At 49.4% G+C, this 18362-nt stretch overlaps 1 protein-coding gene across 2 annotated transcripts; it reads left to right on the top strand.

Annotated features, from left to right (window-relative positions):
* Positions 1 to 276: 276 nt before the first annotated feature.
* Positions 277 to 18245, top strand: GRAP2 (GRB2 related adaptor protein 2). 2 transcript variants are annotated; one of them, XM_061205551.1, is made up of 7 exons: positions 277 to 354; positions 7043 to 7134; positions 10149 to 10268; positions 13804 to 13972; positions 15818 to 16006; positions 17342 to 17464; positions 18066 to 18245. In XM_061205551.1, the coding sequence occupies exons 1-7, from the start codon at positions 277 to 279 to the stop codon at positions 18243 to 18245; spliced, it is 951 nt and encodes a 316-aa protein (XP_061061534.1). The 2 variants fall into 2 exon arrangements, with proteins under 2 accessions (XP_061061534.1, XP_061061535.1); XM_061205552.1 differs by lacking the exons at positions 277 to 354; positions 7043 to 7134; positions 13804 to 13972.
* Positions 18246 to 18362: the final 117 nt, after the last annotated feature.

The raw sequence follows: 18362 nt of genomic DNA, 5'->3' as shown, positions 1-18362 counted from the left end.
CCAGGACAGCAAATGGGGATGAAAGGAGAAGGGGAAAGGCGGTTGTTGGCCTTCATTTCCTGCTCCTGGCATCTGGGGATTCAGAGAATGATGCCGGGAAGTGGATCCTAGCAGCTCGTGCAGCTCTTTCTGAAAACATAAGCCCTCACTGTGTGCCTACGCCTCCCTCTCTGGCCTGGAGACCTTGGACCCTCTCCACCAACTGCTAAGACTGCCCTCCTCCTGGCAGAAAGACACAATGACCACATTATTTCCCTTCCAGCTTCACGTTACAACATGGAAGCCATTGCCAAGTTTGATTTCATGGCCTCAGGAGAGGATGAACTGAGCTTTCACGCTGGAGATGTTCTGAAGGTAGGTGATGCGGGACCCAGGAGAGCCGGGGAGAGTTTAGATTACTCTGGTTTAGCCACTGAGTTAATCTAACAATCTATCCTTTGTTTCTCAAGAAATACACACAGTTCCTTTCAAAATGTGAAGTTTGCCTCATTCAAAAGGGTTCCTTCTGAGCACCTGTGCACCAGCTACCAGGCCGGGTGATGGAAATCCGATTGGCATAAGCCACCATCCTTGTCCTGAGATGCTCGTGGTCTGGAGGGGGAAACAAATCCATCCAAAGGGCTGTCATAGATGTTCTTATCTGAGGGCTCAGGAGCACAGGTGAGGGGACAAGTGATCCCACCTTGAAAGATGGGGTTGTAGGAACGGGTGGCAACATCAGTTGTCAGGGAACACAATGCAGGTGAGTCGGGCTTTTGGCTAAAGCTCAGAGATGGGCAAACCCAGGCAGAATTAGGTCAGCATTGCGAGTTTCAGCACGGCTGGAACTTACAGGAGGAAGGTGTGGATGGGGACACCTGGAAAGTCAGCTGGAGGAGATGCGAGTCAACAAAGGCCACGCACACCCGACCACTCAGGGGCTCCTTACAACTTTTCTGCCCACACTTGAGTTGTAGTGGCCACTTGCTGAGCTGAAGAGGCCTTGGACTTCTCCCACATTTCATGCACCATGCTTCCGCACTCTGCGTCTTAGCCCCTGTTTTGTGCAAAATAGCATAGGAGTCCTTCAAGAGGCCACTGGGGAGTCTCTGGCACCTATGCCCCCCTGCCTGGCCTCAGAGCACCTCGGATACCCTGATCCCCTGTCCTCAGCAACCCACATGGGCCTCCTGAGACTGCCCAGTGGCACTGAGACCACCATTGTCTCTCCACGAAGATAAATGCTTGCTATGGAAAGAACCCTATCATACGTGAGAGGGTGACTCGGAAAGTGTCTGTGGAGCACAACCCAGGTGGAATGACGTGGTCTGGAATTTTAACCCCCCAATGTTTATCCCTCTGACTGCTCTCATCTTGCAAGATCTGGTAATGTGGCTGCCAAGAGTATGCCTTCAATGCTGGAACTTCTCAAGGTCAAAATATTGCTTGGGCTGCTGACCCAGGAAAAAGTGACCGTCACTTCCTTGGGGTCTTACCAAGGTCACAGAGGGGTCTGCGACAAGGTGAGCAGTCCCTCCCTTCCTTGTGGGGTATTGTGACCATGTGATTATCTACCATTCTCCAGTGTTTTCACCCAAAAGAGAACCTCCCTGGGGGGTTGGGGGCAAGTCCCATCCCTCATCTCCCATTTCAAACAGAACCTACTATCTGGCTTAAATTTTCCCTATTCCCCAGAAAAGGAGAAAGGAAAAAAAAAAAAAACAACTTTCCTCAACTCTGCTTCTCTGTTCAGCTCCTAATTTCTCTCCTCTCCTCACTGCCAGCACTGGGAAGAATTCTCTATGCTGGGTGTCTCCACTCCCTCACTTCCTGTTCACGCCACTGGAACCCTCTGGAATCTGTCTTTTATCCCCAACACTCCCTTAAAGTCCACTGGTGATCTCCTCAATGTGGAATGTAAGGACCCTACTAAACGCCTGTAGGATTAGACACTGCTAACTGCCCCTCTCCTGTATCTGAATGAAGCTCTGTCCCACACCTAAACACTGTACTCTGCTCTGAATATTTTTCTTTTATCATATCTCCCAAGCAATCCCTTCTTCACTGGAGAAGAGTCTGGTGCAATAAAAAGGAGCATGGACTTTGGAGCCAGATAAATCTGAGTTTGAGTCCCAGCCCATTAGCTGTGTGGCCTTGGGTCAGTCACATGCCCCCTCTGAGCTTCAGTGTCTTCATCTATAAGTGGAGGCCATGACTATCTTGCAGGGGTATAGAAAGGATTAGGGGTAATGGTCCCAGCCCAAATTGGATGCTCAATAAATGATCGCCGTATTGTCAATATCACCCAATTCCTGCTGCCTCTGACTGTTCAGACTATTGCTATGTTCCCTTGACTGGCCTCATTGCCTCCCGTCTCTTCCTCCTTCATTCTACGTACCAGTCCCAGAAGGATCTTTCCAGAAGATAAATCAGATCATATTACTTCCTTACTCAGAAGCGTTCAGTGGTTCCCCATGACCAGGTGATGGAAATCTAAGCCATCTGGCCCCAGCCTACTGCCCAACCTCATCATGCTCGCGTGCAAGAACATGTACACATACATACACATATACATACATGCATACACACATGCGACACACACACACACATCTTTGCGTATGAAATGCCCCAGGTCACGCTGCAATATACAAACTCTCCTTTTTCAGGCTCTCCCCGTATTCTGAATGCCCTTCTCTCACACACACATATTTGACCACCTCTACCGGGGAACCCTCACTAATCCTCCCCGCTCCTGACCACCCCGGTAGATTAAATACTCTCTCTTCAGCTCCCCCACAGCATTTCACACACACTGTTCAAGGCACTCACACCCTGGCCTCACAGGACAGTTATTTACAAGCAGGCCGAGCTTCAGCTCTCTGCACCCTGAGAGAGCCTCTACTGCCGCCCTTACCCCGTGCCGTCCTGACTGTCCACGCACATCGTGGCTGCTCCACTCCCCAGAGCTCTGCGCGGGCTGGGGCCGGGCCTGCCTCAGTGTCCAGAACAACAGAAAGGTGATGAACATTCGATGAATGAACGAATGGGTGATCCCTCCGCTGGTGTGAGAGCAGAGCTTTGCCGGGTTCATCTTTGTATATTCCCAGCATCTAACACAAGTCACGGCCCCGGATAGGGGCACGGTACATATTTCTTGAATTGTTAACTGCGTTTTTGCACACTCATTTAGAATTCCATCAGAAAGCCAGACCCCTCCTTCTTTTCAAATTCTATCCATTGCAGCCACAGGGGTAAAGAGGAAAGGGGAGGGGGCTTGTCAGCTGAGCCTCACAGAAGGTCTGTATCATGGTGGTCGGTGGGCCTGCCTGTAGGTCTCCACGTACAACCCTCTCCTCCAGAGATGGGTAACAAGCCCCAGGGTCCTGGAAATTGTTTTCTTTTCTTTTCTTTTTTTTTTTTTTGGGAAATTGTTTTCAAGGCTAGCTCTTAACTGCCCCGGCAATTCACTCATGGAATGTTCTTTCGTGTTTGGCCTTTAGTGCTAAAAGACTAAACAGACGTTTTCATTAGAAGGTACACAAAATGTCTCGCTCACCATCAACCGCCCCCCGCAGACTTTGAGTTCCCCGGGGCGCAGGCCCCAGCTTGTTCATCTCTGTATCCCCGGCACCTAAGTACAAACAGCCAGCAGGCGCTCACTAGATGCTGATCCCAGAATGGTGAACAAGACGCTGGACACAGAACTCTGGCCAAATGACTCGATCCCGTTTCTCCTGTGAGAGACACATTCCAAAAGTCAGGGGTTGGATGTTTCGTGTTCGTATCAGCCCCTCTGGACCCGCAGCTGCACACAGCTCGCAACTTATACTTCCCACTCGAATCTGCCGGTCATTATTACAAAATGTCTCTCGACCCAGGCCATCTCTATCTGCTTCTGTAATACGTCTAACACGACCCCGTTTCTTCCTACTAAAACAGCAACCGAAAAGCCCCCAGAGTTAGACCTACGTAATTAACTTCTTCAGCACTTCACATTTCTGCTATGCCTCTAACAGCTATAATTTCATCCAATTTTAAAATTCACCCAACCGTACATTTTGTCTTCTTCCCACGTCTAACTTATTCTCAGGCCATGTAACCCAGAAAATGATTCCGGTAGGCAACGTTGTAAGAATTAAGTCACAGCAAAGCTAAGGGTAAAACCTCATGCGTTTAGGCTGAACTTGCCCAGCTTTGCACGATGGGGAAAAGAGATAGGGGGACGGAGGAGATGGAGAGATGAGAGGAAGAGGAAGTATGGGCCCTGAGCCAACAACGGCAGGAGGAAACCACCTCCCCCCAAAGACTCTTCTTTGCAGAAAATGAGATCTTTTTAAAACCTTGCCTTCTACACACCACAGAAAGCCTATAAATGCGCCTCTCTGGGAACACGATCTCAGGCTGACCGAGCACCAGGTGGTGGGGAAAATGGCTGGCATCGTGGGACAATCTTCAGTTGCTAGAGGGGGTAGATGGGTATGAGCCACGATTACTAAAATTACAGCCGGTTTGGGGTCAGAGAGCTAAGTGCGAAGTGTGGTTTTTACCTTGCAGGATCGATTTCCAAATGGCCTCTTTTACCTCATCCCTGCTCACCCTGGTATTTGACAGCTGCTACCCAAGCCGCACATCGCCTTCCCATGTGATGGAAGAAGGGAATTCCAAAGCCTTTAAACTTGGGGGAGATGGCGCAGAGTGAAATGCCCCCATGTTCCTTATGTGCAGCCAGGCCCTGCTGCTGAGCTCCCTGGTTCCTCCTTTGACCTAGATTTCCCGCCTTCCCCACAGGCCCCTCACCACACACGTACCCACACGCCCTTAGTGATGCCGACAGTCATATTTGATGTCAGAAACTATAGAGTTTTCTTTTCTCAGCATTTCTAGAACTCAAACATGGGACACACTTTTATTTCTTCAGAACACATGATTACATTCAAAACATACAAATATAACACTTTAAAGAACTTATAAACCCTTCCGTGTCCTTCAGAGCTGGAGTTCTCCCTCATAAGAATATCACATTTTACAGAATTATATTTAAAAACACAGCCTGTACTCTCTGAAGGACATCCAGGTACCAGGGCGCATTTGATCCTTGCATCAGCTCCGTGAGGTGCCGGCCAGTTTTTATTGCCCCCATTTTGCAGATGGTAATTGACTCGCCTGAGGTCAGACAGCTAGTGACAGGACCAAGCTAGACCCCAGGCCTTCTCATCCAAAACTCAGGAGTGATATTAGAAATAGGTCAACCCTGCTTTTCAATTACTTAGCTCTCTTCCCATCTCTGGGAGAGAGAAACCAGAGGCTTCAAGTCCACCCACTTTTGGATGACTCGACTCCGAAATCTAGCTCCAGCCCCCACTTCTCCGCTGAGCCCGACACACATCTCCAACGCTCGCTAAGCCTTCCTTCTCAGAGCGTCCCGGGGCAACTTGATTCCCCTAAAGGCGATCTGAAGTCTGTGAGTTTTCCCCTCAGACCTGTTCCTCCTCCTGTATTTTCTATTTTAGTAAAGGCATCGCCACCCACTCAGTCTCCCAAGCCAGAAATCCGGAGCCATCCCAGAATCCCCCTTCTCCCTAGGCTCTGCGAACAGTCAGGAAGTCCTGCCCGTTTGTGCTTCCTGATTCCTCTGAAATCTGTCCTCACCTGTTCTCAGGCCAGATCCCCTTTGTCTCTTGCCTAGATGGCTATGCGCGTCTTCCTACACTTTCTCCCCTGACTTTACCTACCAATCCATCTTCACGTTCTGATACAGCCTGCCGTTCTTAACTCTGATTCTCACTGTGCTGTTTCCCTGCTGAAAATCCTTTCATGGCTCCCCATACGATTCAAGATAAAAATCCAGACTTTTCAACGTGGGCTACAAGGCCCTGTGCCCCTGGTTTCCCCTCTCTCTACTCCTGGAGTCACAATCTAAACTGCCCCCTGACTGAGGTGTTTTGTCTCCAGAATGCACCTTCCTTCCTCACTCCCCGGAAGTAGTTCTTTTGCCATCAGACTTCGCCTGGGTAGCTCCTTTCATTGCCTGGGCAACCCAGATGGCCTCTCCTCCGGGCAACCCTTCCTAGCCATCTTCTGCTTTCCTCTTTATCATTGCATGACATTTTCAGCTACAAGAAACAGAAACTAAAATTGGCTTAAACGACAACAGAAGATTTATAATTTCTCCTGCAAAGGCCAGAAGTAGGAGGGCTCCTGGGTGGCTAATTCAGCGGCTCCATGACATCGCCAAGTTTCTTCCCATCTTTTTGTTCTGCCATCTTCATTTTGAATTATTGTTGAGTCTGCGCTACATATTTTAGAAACATTCTCAGTGGGGGGCGGGGGGGAGGGGGGCAAATATTTGTCTTTTGATGGTAAAAGATTTTCTGAAATAACCAGAAGCCACATAGAGCCACATCTGGAGGGTCATATGAGTAATCAGGGCAGGTGATGACATTTGGGGTTGTGGTCGAGGTAAGACCCTACAGTAATGAGACAGAACTTCTGGTTTTGCCTATGATCTGGGTCTAAAAGCAAGTTTAGCAAAGGCATTCCAGGTATCTTGAGTTATGTCCAAACTGTTTGTGAAAACATCGAGTGCAAACACCAAGAATTACTGTTTTCCAAGCTAGCTCCCACTTGATGTTTCCATTTTAATCTGCTGGTGTAAAAAAGGAAGAGCAAATTAAAATTATAAAAGGTTCCTTGTTACCTGGCAGAGAAGGAGAAACTAACTACCTGCCTAGATAAGGAGCTTAAAGTGCTAAGATCTGGGACACGAATCTCCCAAGCAGAAGGAGAAAAGGGGTTCAGGGAAGCCCCTGAGCCCTGAGTCTGGGAGGTCACGCCAGGGTGGGGTCATATGAGTGGGTGGCCCACGTGGACAGAAATAGCTTGGGGTCAAGGGAAGCCAAACTCCAAAGACAAGCCAGCCGCTCCCCACTCGAGCGCGGCTGTGTGGCTTCTTCGGCTTATTTTCCTCTAAATCCCAAAGCGCTTTCTTTGCCCTGCAACCCCTTTCTCCCGCTTCTTGGCGTCCTCCCCACAGTGTCTTTGTCCTTCCTTCTCCTCCCTGTAGATCTTAAGTAACCAAGAGGAGTGGTTCAAGGCGGAGCTTAGGAGCCAAGAAGGATACGTGCCCAAGAATTTTATAGACATCAAGTTTCCTGAGTAAGTATTTCCAGCCTGCTGAGATGGGCCTGCCCCACACACTCCCCTTTACTGCAGCAGCCACTAAGATTATCCCAGCGCAGCCCAGACGCTGTCAAAAATGGTTGCCTCTGGAGAAGGAACCACGCCGCTGAAGGCCAGGGCTGGGAGGGAGATTTGCATTGCACAGCATTCTCGTTTGAATGTTATACCATGGGCAAGAATCACCTATTTTAAGTTTATAAACTAACATCATGTATAATTGTAACCATGGGGTTTCCAAGAATTCCGGGGGGGGCGCGGGGGGCGCTCTCGGCCGCTCCACCTAACAGCTGCTCCTTCAGGGCTCTTCTCTTTTATCTCCCAACCCACCCTCCATCCCAACCAGGAGGACGAAGCTCTCGGCCTTCCTGAAACCATGTTCGCACCAGTGAGAGAGGTCAGGGAAATCCCCTCCATAAAGAGGAAACGAAAAATTGAGATTGGGTCTCGTGTGTCTCAAGAATTGACCACAGGGGTGAGATAGAAATCTAACGTGGTGTGAGGGTCAGGGTCTAGCCGAAGAGCAAAGGTTTGTTAGGTATTGGTGACTCTGGTAAGGAACCAGCACTGACCACTGAACCAATAGAATGACCACTGACCTCAGCCAGGGGGCCCCTGAGGCTGCCCTGTCATCTTCTAGGTGAGCACGGCACACCTGCAGCCCCTCTTCCACCGCGCTCTCGGCGGATGGCCTGGCTTCCAGGACAGCGGAGGCCCCCAGAAAAGCCCCTCGACCCCACCCAACCTGACTCGCTGCATCCACCCACATCCTGCAACTGCGCAGACACTGCCTTTCCTGCAGTTGTTTGGAAAGAACCGTCTGCGCTTCGAGCACAAGTTCTCCCCTCTCTCGCGCATCAACTTGCCTCCCTCTCTGCTGGATCATTCCCGGCAGCAAACAAAGATGCCGCAGTTTCTCCCATCTTACCAAAAACCAAAAAGCGAAACCAAACAACAAAACCCTTGATTCCAAACCCCCTTCCAGCTACGACTCCACTTCTTCAAAAGAATCGTTATATTTGCATCCTAAAGTCCTCTCCTGCCATTCTCCCCGGAACCCACACGACTTCAAGGTCACCGTGAACTGCTGGTCCCAGTGGCCGATCGTCGGCCATCACGTCAGCACGATTCGATGTGGGGAATCTCTCCCTCCCGTGGAAACACTTTCTTCCTTTGGCTTCCAGACCATCCTTCTTCCTGGTTCTCTTCCCGCCTCCCTGGCTGCTCCTTCCCCGGCTCCTTTGCCGGTTTCTCCTCGCCTCCCCCATCTCCTTTACAGTTAGAATGTCACCCTCCCAGTGAGACCCTCCCCATCACCATATTTTAAATGACTCCCCCTCCCCATCTCTCCTCTGTCTTCATTTCCTCCCCAGCACTTACATCAGCTGACACACTTAATATTCTAATTACTTTGTTGTTTATGGTGCGTCTCTCCCTGCCGCACTAGAACATAAGAAGTTCCATGAGGGTCCTTGTCTGTGCTGCTCACCGCTGTACCCGCTATATCCCCAGAAGGAGGCCCAGCACACAGTAGATGTTTAATAAAAGCTGTTAGCGATGAATGAATAGCTTTTGGAATGATGTGTAATAGGAAAACCTGGCACTCGTTTCATAGGCAGTGTGTGGACATTTTTGCAAGTCTTGAGGGAAGTCACTTATCAAATTCCAGATGGAGGACAAGCGTGTATTTTCTAAACAGTCCCCTCACTGTTTGCTGCCTCTTCCGAGATATCTCCTCTGAGGATGGCTGCTTTGGAGGGGTCCCATTCTCTTCCCCTCCCCGTTACATTTCCTGTGGTGGCCACTCATCAGCACTGTAGGTTTGTATGGCAAATACTCTGGCAGGATCTCCAGGCAGATGACTGGCAGAAACCCTCTGCTTCCGGCCCCTCAGAGCCCGACCAACCTTCCCCTGCAGTCCCAGGTCTGGAGGAAGGACATTCTTCCACCACCCCTGTCTGTTCAGTTCCTACATTCCAAAGAGCACGGGGAACTGCTCACAAAGGAATCCAAAGCTGTGGCCTGTTGGACCTTCATCTTAAAGGGACACACATACTGGCTTTCCAGGGGTGGCAATTAGAGCAGCCACCTTGCAGCAAAAGGACACCGCCCCACCTTTGGCCGCTGAGGGATTGCAAACACTTGTTCCGCTTCTCTATGGTTGAGAGAGGTTTCTGGCCTCCTGCCCCGTGGTTGTAGCCACTGTTTGACTTGCCCCTCTGCAAGTGTTTGGCCTTTTTCATATACGCTGTACCCCCTGCAACAATGCTTCCAAAGGCTGCCAGCCTGAAAGAGCAGTTTCTCCTTGGTTTCTTCTTTTCCAGGGTAAAGATTATTTTCCAGCCTGGTTTTTGGAGGGGGCCCAGGAGCTGGCTGTGTAGACGCCTCTCTCTGGCTGCTGCCAGCCTCGCTTATTTCCAAGTGTGTGTTCGGGCCTCCCTGGGTGCCCTGCAGCCTCTGCCAGGCACGGAACACAGCCGCTCCCGCCCCACGCCACCCAGGGGCCCTGGGCTGTGACTCTCTTTCCCGGCCACCAAGATCTCAGCCCGGAGCCGGCACCCAAGGCCCTGCCCATTGCCCCCAGTGCCCCGAGGGCTCCCTGTCCCTGCAGTTCTTTTCTGGAGACATCCCTCTCACAGCTGCCGGCAGGCGGCCGCTCCCCGCAGTGAGTCACTCCCACGCTGTCCCATTTGGTGCAGTGGCACATTTCCATGATTCAGGATTTCCAAGCAGGAGAGAGACTTCTCCTGGGGGGACGGGACAGGAGGTGCCTCAAGGGGAACACTCACTTGCCTTGCCTGCAAACTGCTAGAGCGTTTGTTTAGTTTCAAAAGCACCTGGCCCCCCTTTGGTCTCTGTCTGCTCTCTGCTGAGCAGTCCCCAGCCTCTCTCCCTTTGGGTCATCTCTCCCCTACTTCCTTCCCTCCCTACCCTCACCCCTACCATCACTCTGGCGTCTCACCAAGATCCTCTGCTTTTATCTCACCTGATAGATGGTTTCACGAAGGCCTCTCACGACACCAGGCAGAGAGCTTGCTGATGGGCAAGGAGGTTGGTTGCTTCATCATCCGGGCCAGCCAGAGCTCCCCAGGGGACTTCTCCATATCCGTCAGGTACCGGCTGTTCCTGACTCCTCCCTGACCTACTAAAGCACTAAAGCAGCAACGTGACCTCTTGAACATGACCTATTCCTCAGGAGCATGGCGGACAAGGGGCCTAGGCATCTTATCAACTGTGATGCTGTGCATTTTCTTTCCATAACACACGTACACAACTCCTTAGTTTGTGGCCCAAATTACATGTGCATTCATCTGCCTCCCCCTCCAGCCCAGGTGCTTCTGGAAAGAGAGGATTTTTATCAACTTCGTCTCTGTGCCTTTTACAGTACCCTGTACCCAGTAGGTGCTGGATGAGTATCTATGGAAGGTGTGGGAATGGAGAAGGAAAAGAGAATTCCCAACTGTCCACATCTGTCTTGGGGTTGCGATCTTAACCTTTTCTTTTACTACTGATGCTTGTCTGAAGAAGGGTAGAGAAAAATCAAAACCCCAAGTCACCGCCGTAGGACACATCTGTAGTTGTAAGTGGCTGCACAAAACGAAAGGCTACCTCCGTGCCCCGTAATGCAGCAAAACTGACAGGAACAGAGCAGAGCCCAGGGGTCCTGGGGTGGGGGGACTGTGAGAGCAAAGTCTCGTTAATGTGCAGCACCCCCGGGAGGAAGTGAAGCACCCCCGGGAGGAAGTGACTCAGTTTAACACGACACAGCCCCACACGCAGAAGCCCCAAGTCTGAACACACGGCATGTGGTCAGCGTGTTGGGGATCTCAAGTCACACATCGGACTTGGTGACCACATGTGAAAGTGCAAGAATTATGGTGATAGCAGTACAGGGGGTGGCGCGGCAATCTGTACAGTGAAACCTCACTGTCAAGTTACCTGACCGGAAGTGCTGTCTGGATTCTGCAATATAATCTGAAAGGCGTGCAGCTTTAAGTTCATAAATCCAATCTCGGGTAATAAATGGAGGCCACTTTACTATTTAGAAAGAAAGTGTCCTGTAAGGAATAAGTAGGAAGGACTTAAAAATAATGGGTCAACCATCTGTGTGCATTTGTGCCCCAACGTGCTCAAGAATAGCTTGGTCTCCTAAGCATTGCCCTTGCAGGCTGGCTTAAACTCTTCATTTCCCTTAACTAAAGCTTTCTTTTTCACATCTTGGGTGATGGTAAGTTTTAGCTCAGGCCAATATTGATGTATCACAAATTCTAAACTTGTTAGGTCTTAATTAATGAGATTTTGCTCTATTAATAAATATTGCAAGTCAAACCTATTTCTTAAGGGCCACAATTCGAGGCAAGACCAAGCAAATTGTTCGACTGAAATGCATTTCTTGGTGCCTTTGGTTTGCATGATGTTGCTGAGTCTGGCTTTTTCAGTGAGGAATTAGGGTTTCTAGTTCCTTAGAACTAGAACTAGTTCCTTAAATTGAATTCTACAAAAAACGATCAGCCTTGACGTCTGCCACGGTCTTCCCCTGCCATTGAGGCCATGCAGCTTCTCGTGATGGTGATTATTACTGTAATCAGTATTACCTCTTCAGCAGAAATGTAGTATAATATATTCCAAAGCAGAATCATTTTTAATTATTTATACTTCTGCTTTCTGTCATGGGCACAGATAATTAAGAGCTAATTGTAGTTCTATCACTTAGCATTTGTTAGGGGTCTGAAATACTAGACTTTAGAGTCTGGAGCCCTGAATTACACCCTTTCTCTGCCCCTCTCAGAACTCGAGACAGTGGTCCAGCCACTCTCTCTCCAGCACCCAGATGACCCACTACAGCCCTGACATCCATCCTCTCAGCACATGGGAGTGAAAGGGTTAATGTTTCTCATTCTGAGTTCTTTGACTAAGAGGTGGTGGATGAATAATTGTATCACAAGAATATTTCCTCCTCCTCACCCCGATGTGGGGAGTGATGGCTGTGAGTTGAGCCATGTGGTGTTGCACTGAAGAAAGCATATGTGAGTGACCACAGCCAAAAGGCGAAGAGCAAGCAATGATTGCCAAAGTGTTGGCTACGACCCCCAAGGTGGTTAAGCAGAGGTCACTGCATGGGTTCACTTGGCTATGAGCAGAGACCCACACAAAAGATGAGAAGGAAGATCAGAATTCCTGTCTCCTGGCTTCCCTGGTGGCACAGTGGTTAAGAATCTGCCTGCCAGTGCAGGGGACACAGGTTCGAGCCCTGGTCTGGGAAGATCCCACATGCCGCGGAGCAACTAAGCCTGTGCACCACAACTACTGAGCCTGAGCTCTAGAGCCCATGAGCCACAACTACTGAGCCCATGTGCCACAACTACTGAAGCTGGCACGCTTAGAACCCGTGCTCTGCAACAAGAGAAGCCACGGCAATGAGAAGCCCACACACCGCAACGAAGAGTAGCCCCCGCTCGCCGCAACTAGAGGAAAGCCTGCACTCAGCAACAAAAACCCAACGCAGCCAAAAATAATAAATAAATAAAATAAGTAAATTTTTAAAAAAAGAATTCCTGTCCCCTCTGAACACGGACCACGAAATCCATCCCTAAGAACGAGGTATCTTTACTCTTCAACATGCTTTAAGTTTGTGACCTTTCTTCTGCGTCAGGCAACTGGTATCATTAATGCCAGTTTATTTTTAGACATAAATGTGTATCCATTTGACAAAAAAAAAAACTTGACATCCCAACGAGAGTGACATGGTGATGGAAAAAGGCTGGAGCTATTAGTAAAGGCCCAGTCCCCTCTTTCCAATGAATAAAATCCAATTTCTCCATCCCCGGTACAAACATGCTCCATCATTTGTGAGTCCAGCTGGTGTCAAAGGTGCTGATCTAAAAGAAGTTAGCATGAAAAATAATAATAATAAAAAACAAAAGAAGTTAGCACGTGTGCATGGTGTGACAGGCCCAGCTCATTAGACTGGAATCAGAGACCCCGGGTCCCTGTCTCAGCTGTGCCACTCACTCACAGTGACCTTGACAAGGCCCCTCCACCTCTCTGAGGCTCAGCACATTTTTTCCCAAAAGCTCAAAATACTTTGTAACCTTATTCATGCAAAACAAGACCAAGAGATACCCATTATGTAGAGAACAAAGCGTGGCAGATTTCTCAGGGTAGTTTATGGGCTTAAAGGAGCTGGTTCAAACTATTTTCTGTTAACAGACAGGTAACGAGGGCTTGAAAAACTCCTCTCCTCCGAGTCTTCGCAGAGTCCTTAGCCTGGTAGGTTCTCAGGTGTTGCCATGTTTCAAATAAACATTGTAAAAAAAAGTCCTTGACCTTGTAGTCTTTAAAGCACTGGGAACATTTTTTTCTTATAAAAGGTCAGTTCCAGTGTCAGAAGAAAGATTACCTTCTCCTCATGTTAAAAAAAAAAAAAAAAAAAATCCCCTCTAGCTCAGCCTGTGTCCGGAGCCGTCCCTCCCTCAAATCTCCCCCTGGAGTTTGCCTGGGCCAGCCCACCTGCCCAGGGATGGGCCAGCCACCCATACCTCTGCTTCCTGCCCAAACAGAACTCCAGCATCCCTGGATGCAGTCAGCCCTGGAGGCAAGGACATGGTCACCATGTAATAGACAGTTTGGATTTGCCTTGATCCCTAGGCATGAGGATGACGTTCAGCACTTCAAAGTCATGAAAGACAACAAGGGTAGTTACTTCCTGTGGACAGAGAAGTTTCCATCCCTCAACAAGCTGGTGGACTACTACAGGACGACTTCCATCTCCAAACAGAAGCAGATCTTTCTGAGGGACAGGACCCGGGAGGAGCAGGTATGCTGCAGGTCCCCGTCGGCCCCAGTCCAGAGATTCTGGGCAGCTCGAGTCCTACACGAACCACCAAGACCGTGCATCTGATGGGCAGGTCCCTGCGTATTCTGAAAGGCAGAGATCTCAGTTTAAATCCTAGCTTAACACTTCCCAGCTATGTGACTTTGGAAAGTTCTCTAATGCTCAGTTTCCTCATCCATTAAAATTGAGATAATAGTGACAGCCACCTCATAGGATGGTGTGAAGGTTAGAGAAGATAATGTATCCCCATTCCTTGCATCATTCCTAATCACGCCACAAGCACTCAGTATACGTGGGCTCTTATTATGGATGCTCTTATTTTGTTATTCACAGACGTTACTATGTCACAGTTTTCAGCCTAGCTCAGGAGTTGCCCAAGGATGAAGGTGGAGGGGAGATGCGGGGGCACTATACGTGGGGATATTAGAGCCTAGAGTCCAGGACTAATGCAGCAGGTAGAGCTTTGTGACCGAATTTGGGGGTGGGGGAGGGTAGAAGCAGGGGGCATTGGAGGAGAAAACTGGAGGTGGGATTCTTGCTCTTGAAACAGTTTGGGATATGAAGTACTGTTTTAAAGAAAATGCATCCGACAGACCTGGCTTTCTTTAAAACCTGATTTCATTGCAAGAGATGAAAACTTTCTGAGTATCGGTTTTTCTCATCCATAGAATGGAGAGACTATAATGCCTCCCTCATTGGGCTGTTGTGAGGATAAATGAGACATCATTACAGCCCTTGCCACAGGGTCTGGTCCACAGTCGGCACTAAGGAAATGTTAACTAGCCTCCATAAGTAAATTCACACACACACAATCTATACAATATGTTTCAAAGGAAATAACATGGTTATAGGAGATGGGTATTACAGGAACAAGCATTGACTAGAAGAGTTGAAATCCCAGCGACAGGTTATTTGAAAAGGCATTGAGACTTTCAAAGCAACATGTGCTTCAGGGAAGTAAAGAAAACCATCCTTTGCAAGTAATGGGTTGATTTTAAGCCTGAGAAGTTACAATCAAAGGAGGAAAGAGTGTTCCCAAGTGCACACAGAAGTTCAGAAAGATAAACAAAGGTTAACCCCCCACCTTGTAAATTCTTTTAACCAGGAAATGGACAGAGGTATTCATTTATTAGGATGTGCACGCAGAGGTGAAAGAGGAAATATAAAACTGCATTAAACTGGATTTAATGAGTTCATTTTGCAAAGTGCTTAGACCAGTGCCTGGCATATACTAAGCCGAGGGCCCTGTGTAATTGTTTGTTAGATAAAAATAACAAGAAAGTGTCTCTGAGTCACGAGGTTGTGGTAGCAGTCAGGAGAAAGATCTTGTTTCTTCCCAACATGCCCAGCAGCAGGCCTGGTTTCCATGGTGCTGCAAGAGTGTTGCTGTTTGGGTCTCTATCACCAGGCTATAAATGACAGTTCAAAATCATGCAAAGTCAATAGCAGAGCTTATCTGGAGGATAGGATGTCCAGCAGTGTGGCAACATGCGATAAGGAGGGGTGGCACTGTGTCGGTAAAATGGAACATTTAAGCTTGATTACACAGAGAAAAACAAGCCCACTAGGAAGGGGCTAGTTGGGTACCATGTGGAAAGTCTGTGAACCAGAGATCCAAACTCCCCAAGCTGGGAGAATCTGAGCATGCAGCGGCCACTTTGAAAATGTAATGGTCTGAACCATCGATTCTCCTTAAGCTGCCCTCACCCCATCAGCTGTTTCTTGGAGCTGTCATGAGCTAAGTCTGGGAACAGCTGCCAGAAGAGCGGGGCAGGGCCAGGAGATGCTTGAGGAGGATGGATCCGCATCATCTTTGTTCTCTCCCAGGGTCAGCGGGGCAACAGCCTGGACCGGAGGTCCCAGGGAGGCCCACCCCTGAGTGGGACTGTGGGAGAAGAAGTCCGGCCTTCGATGAACCGGAAGCTGTCGGATCACCCCCCGCCCCCTCCCTCGCAGTATCCCCCCGCACCACTGCCACCACAGCAGCGGTACCTGCAGCAGCATCATTTTCATCAGGTATCTGGAAAGAATGAAGTGGGGCACAGCGAGGTGGGGAGGAGGACCTGCTCTCCCTGCCGGGCTTCAGTCACCTTGTCTCCACTGCCACTTAGTGTGTGAAAACTCCCCACAGTTCTGGAAACAACCAAAGCAAATAAATGCTAGGGGCCTGTTTTGGGTCCAGGACTGGGGAGGAACATCCCAATCCAGGCCTGGCCCCATCAGCTCTCACTGGGCCCATATAGAAGATCCTGGGCCCCCAGATGGCAGAAATATGGAAACTGCTCTTGGCGAAGAAGTCTCTGTGAATTAAATGGCTCCCTGCTTGAAAACACAGACACACACACACACACACACTCTCTCTTACCCTGAGGACTCAGTGAACAATTGTTTCATTTTCCTATCAGCACAATTCCAAATCTTTTCATGCCCTTTAACCCATCTGCCTGTCAAGATCTACAAGAAAAACAGATGAACACCAGAAATGGAGCCTTGCTTATTTATTTATTTATCCCCCACCTTGTTCCAGATGGGATTTTACGTGGCTTGCCCAGAGTGACAATACAGCCAGATAACATCATCCCTGAATTCCGCAGCGGGGCATACAAAGTCCTTTGTGAGCTGCCCCTATCTGTCTCCCCAGCCCCATCCCCTGCTACCGCGCCACGTGAACATACATTCTGGCAACGCTGCACTCCCTTTAGTTACCAGAATTTTTCACTGCGTTTTCTCTCATGCTTTTGAGGCTTTTTATATGCTGTCCCCTCTCCCTGAAATGCCCTTTCTTCATCAGTTCTACTCCTCTTTATTTTATTTTTTTTTTTAAACATCTTTATTGGAGTATAATTGCTTTCCAATGGTGTGTTAGTTTCTGCTGTATAACAGAGTGAATCAGTTGTACATATACATATGTTCCCATATCTCTTTACTCCTCTTTAAGCTGGAGTTCAAGCATCATCTGCTCCCTGATCACCCAGGCCAACTTACACACTCTTCTCTATGCTCACTCCTCACGTAAAAGTGTATGGTTCCCCCTCGAAACTGATGTTCCATGAAGATAGGGGCCTTCTCTTTCCAGCTACATATCCTCATGCTTAAGACAGTACTAGACACATGGTAGGTGCCAGATAAATATTCCTTGGTTGAATGAATGAAATCTGGCATCATCTTCGCAATCTAAGGTCTGCTTGTCATCCTTTCCCCTCTCTCCATTATCTAGGGTTTGTTGTCCTCAGCAGTAAGTATTCTTGGAGCACTGGCTGTGTCCATGGCATCAGAGCAACGTGCTGGGGGAGCCTGTGAGGGATGCTTCCGGCGATGTGGTGATGGCTCTTCTGTCACATCTGTTTCTAGGAACGCCGTGGAGGCAGCCTGGACATAAACGACGGGCACTGTGGCATAGGCAACAGCAGCGAAATGAATGCCGCCCTCATGCACCGGAGACACACAGACCCCGTGCAACTCCAAGCAGCCGGGGTATGTGAACTTCCCTCTCTGGGCTCAGTGGAGGAGGCCAAGGGGTCAAGTAGAGAAACGGTTGGTCCTCCACGAGAGACATCAAACTGCACACAGAGGTGGTGGGAACCCAGTGAGTGATGGTGGGGCAAGAGTCCCCCGTAGAGCTGATCCCAGCTGGCACCATCCAGCCTGCTCTTCTCAGTTTGGCTGTCGGGCCTTGCCCGATCCTCATATTTCCTGACTGCAATTCGAGCAGAGGGAGATCTGTTGCACTGGCATCGAGGGCTGTTAGTCTGGGCACACTGAGTTCTGTTTGTCACTTGAAGAAAATAAAAAGACCACCTATTGATGTAGAGAGAGTAGTTCCCAAGGATCCTCTTGGAGCCTTGGAGAATAACATCTCGGTTGCTCAGAGCTGGGCATCCGGGTCTGCTTTCAGTTGCAATGGGGCTTGAAATGTCTCTGGAGAGCCATCCGTCAGCCTTCAGGGCAGGCAGCTCACGGCGAGCTTTGTCTTGGTGCCAGGGCCAGCAGATCCTCTTCCGTGTGCCCGTGGCTCAGAAACCAGCTCGGCCGGCCCCAGCTCAGCAGGACCTCTCTCTGTGTTTTCCCCCAGCAGCGAGTGCGGTGGGCCCGGGCGCTGTACGACTTTGAGGCTCTCGAAGATGATGAGCTGGGGTTCCACTGCGGAGAGGTGGTTGAGGTCCTGGACAGCTCCAACCCATCCTGGTGGACCGGCCGCCTGCACAACAAGCTGGGCCTCTTCCCTGCCAACTACGTGGCCCCCGTGATCCGATGAGGCCCTTCTGGAGGGCTCGGAAGCTTTTGTCTGAAGCTGCCTGCAAGTGACGGAGCAAGGAAGAAAATCTGGAACTACACATACATATATATATATGTGTGTGTGTATATATATATA

The sequence above is a fragment of the Eubalaena glacialis genome, chromosome 11, assembly GCF_028564815.1.
Source record: "Eubalaena glacialis isolate mEubGla1 chromosome 11, mEubGla1.1.hap2.+ XY, whole genome shotgun sequence".
In the NCBI taxonomy this organism is placed as follows: Eukaryota; Metazoa; Chordata; class Mammalia; order Artiodactyla; family Balaenidae; genus Eubalaena; species Eubalaena glacialis.
This window is presented reverse-complemented; position numbering and strand designations above follow the sequence as displayed.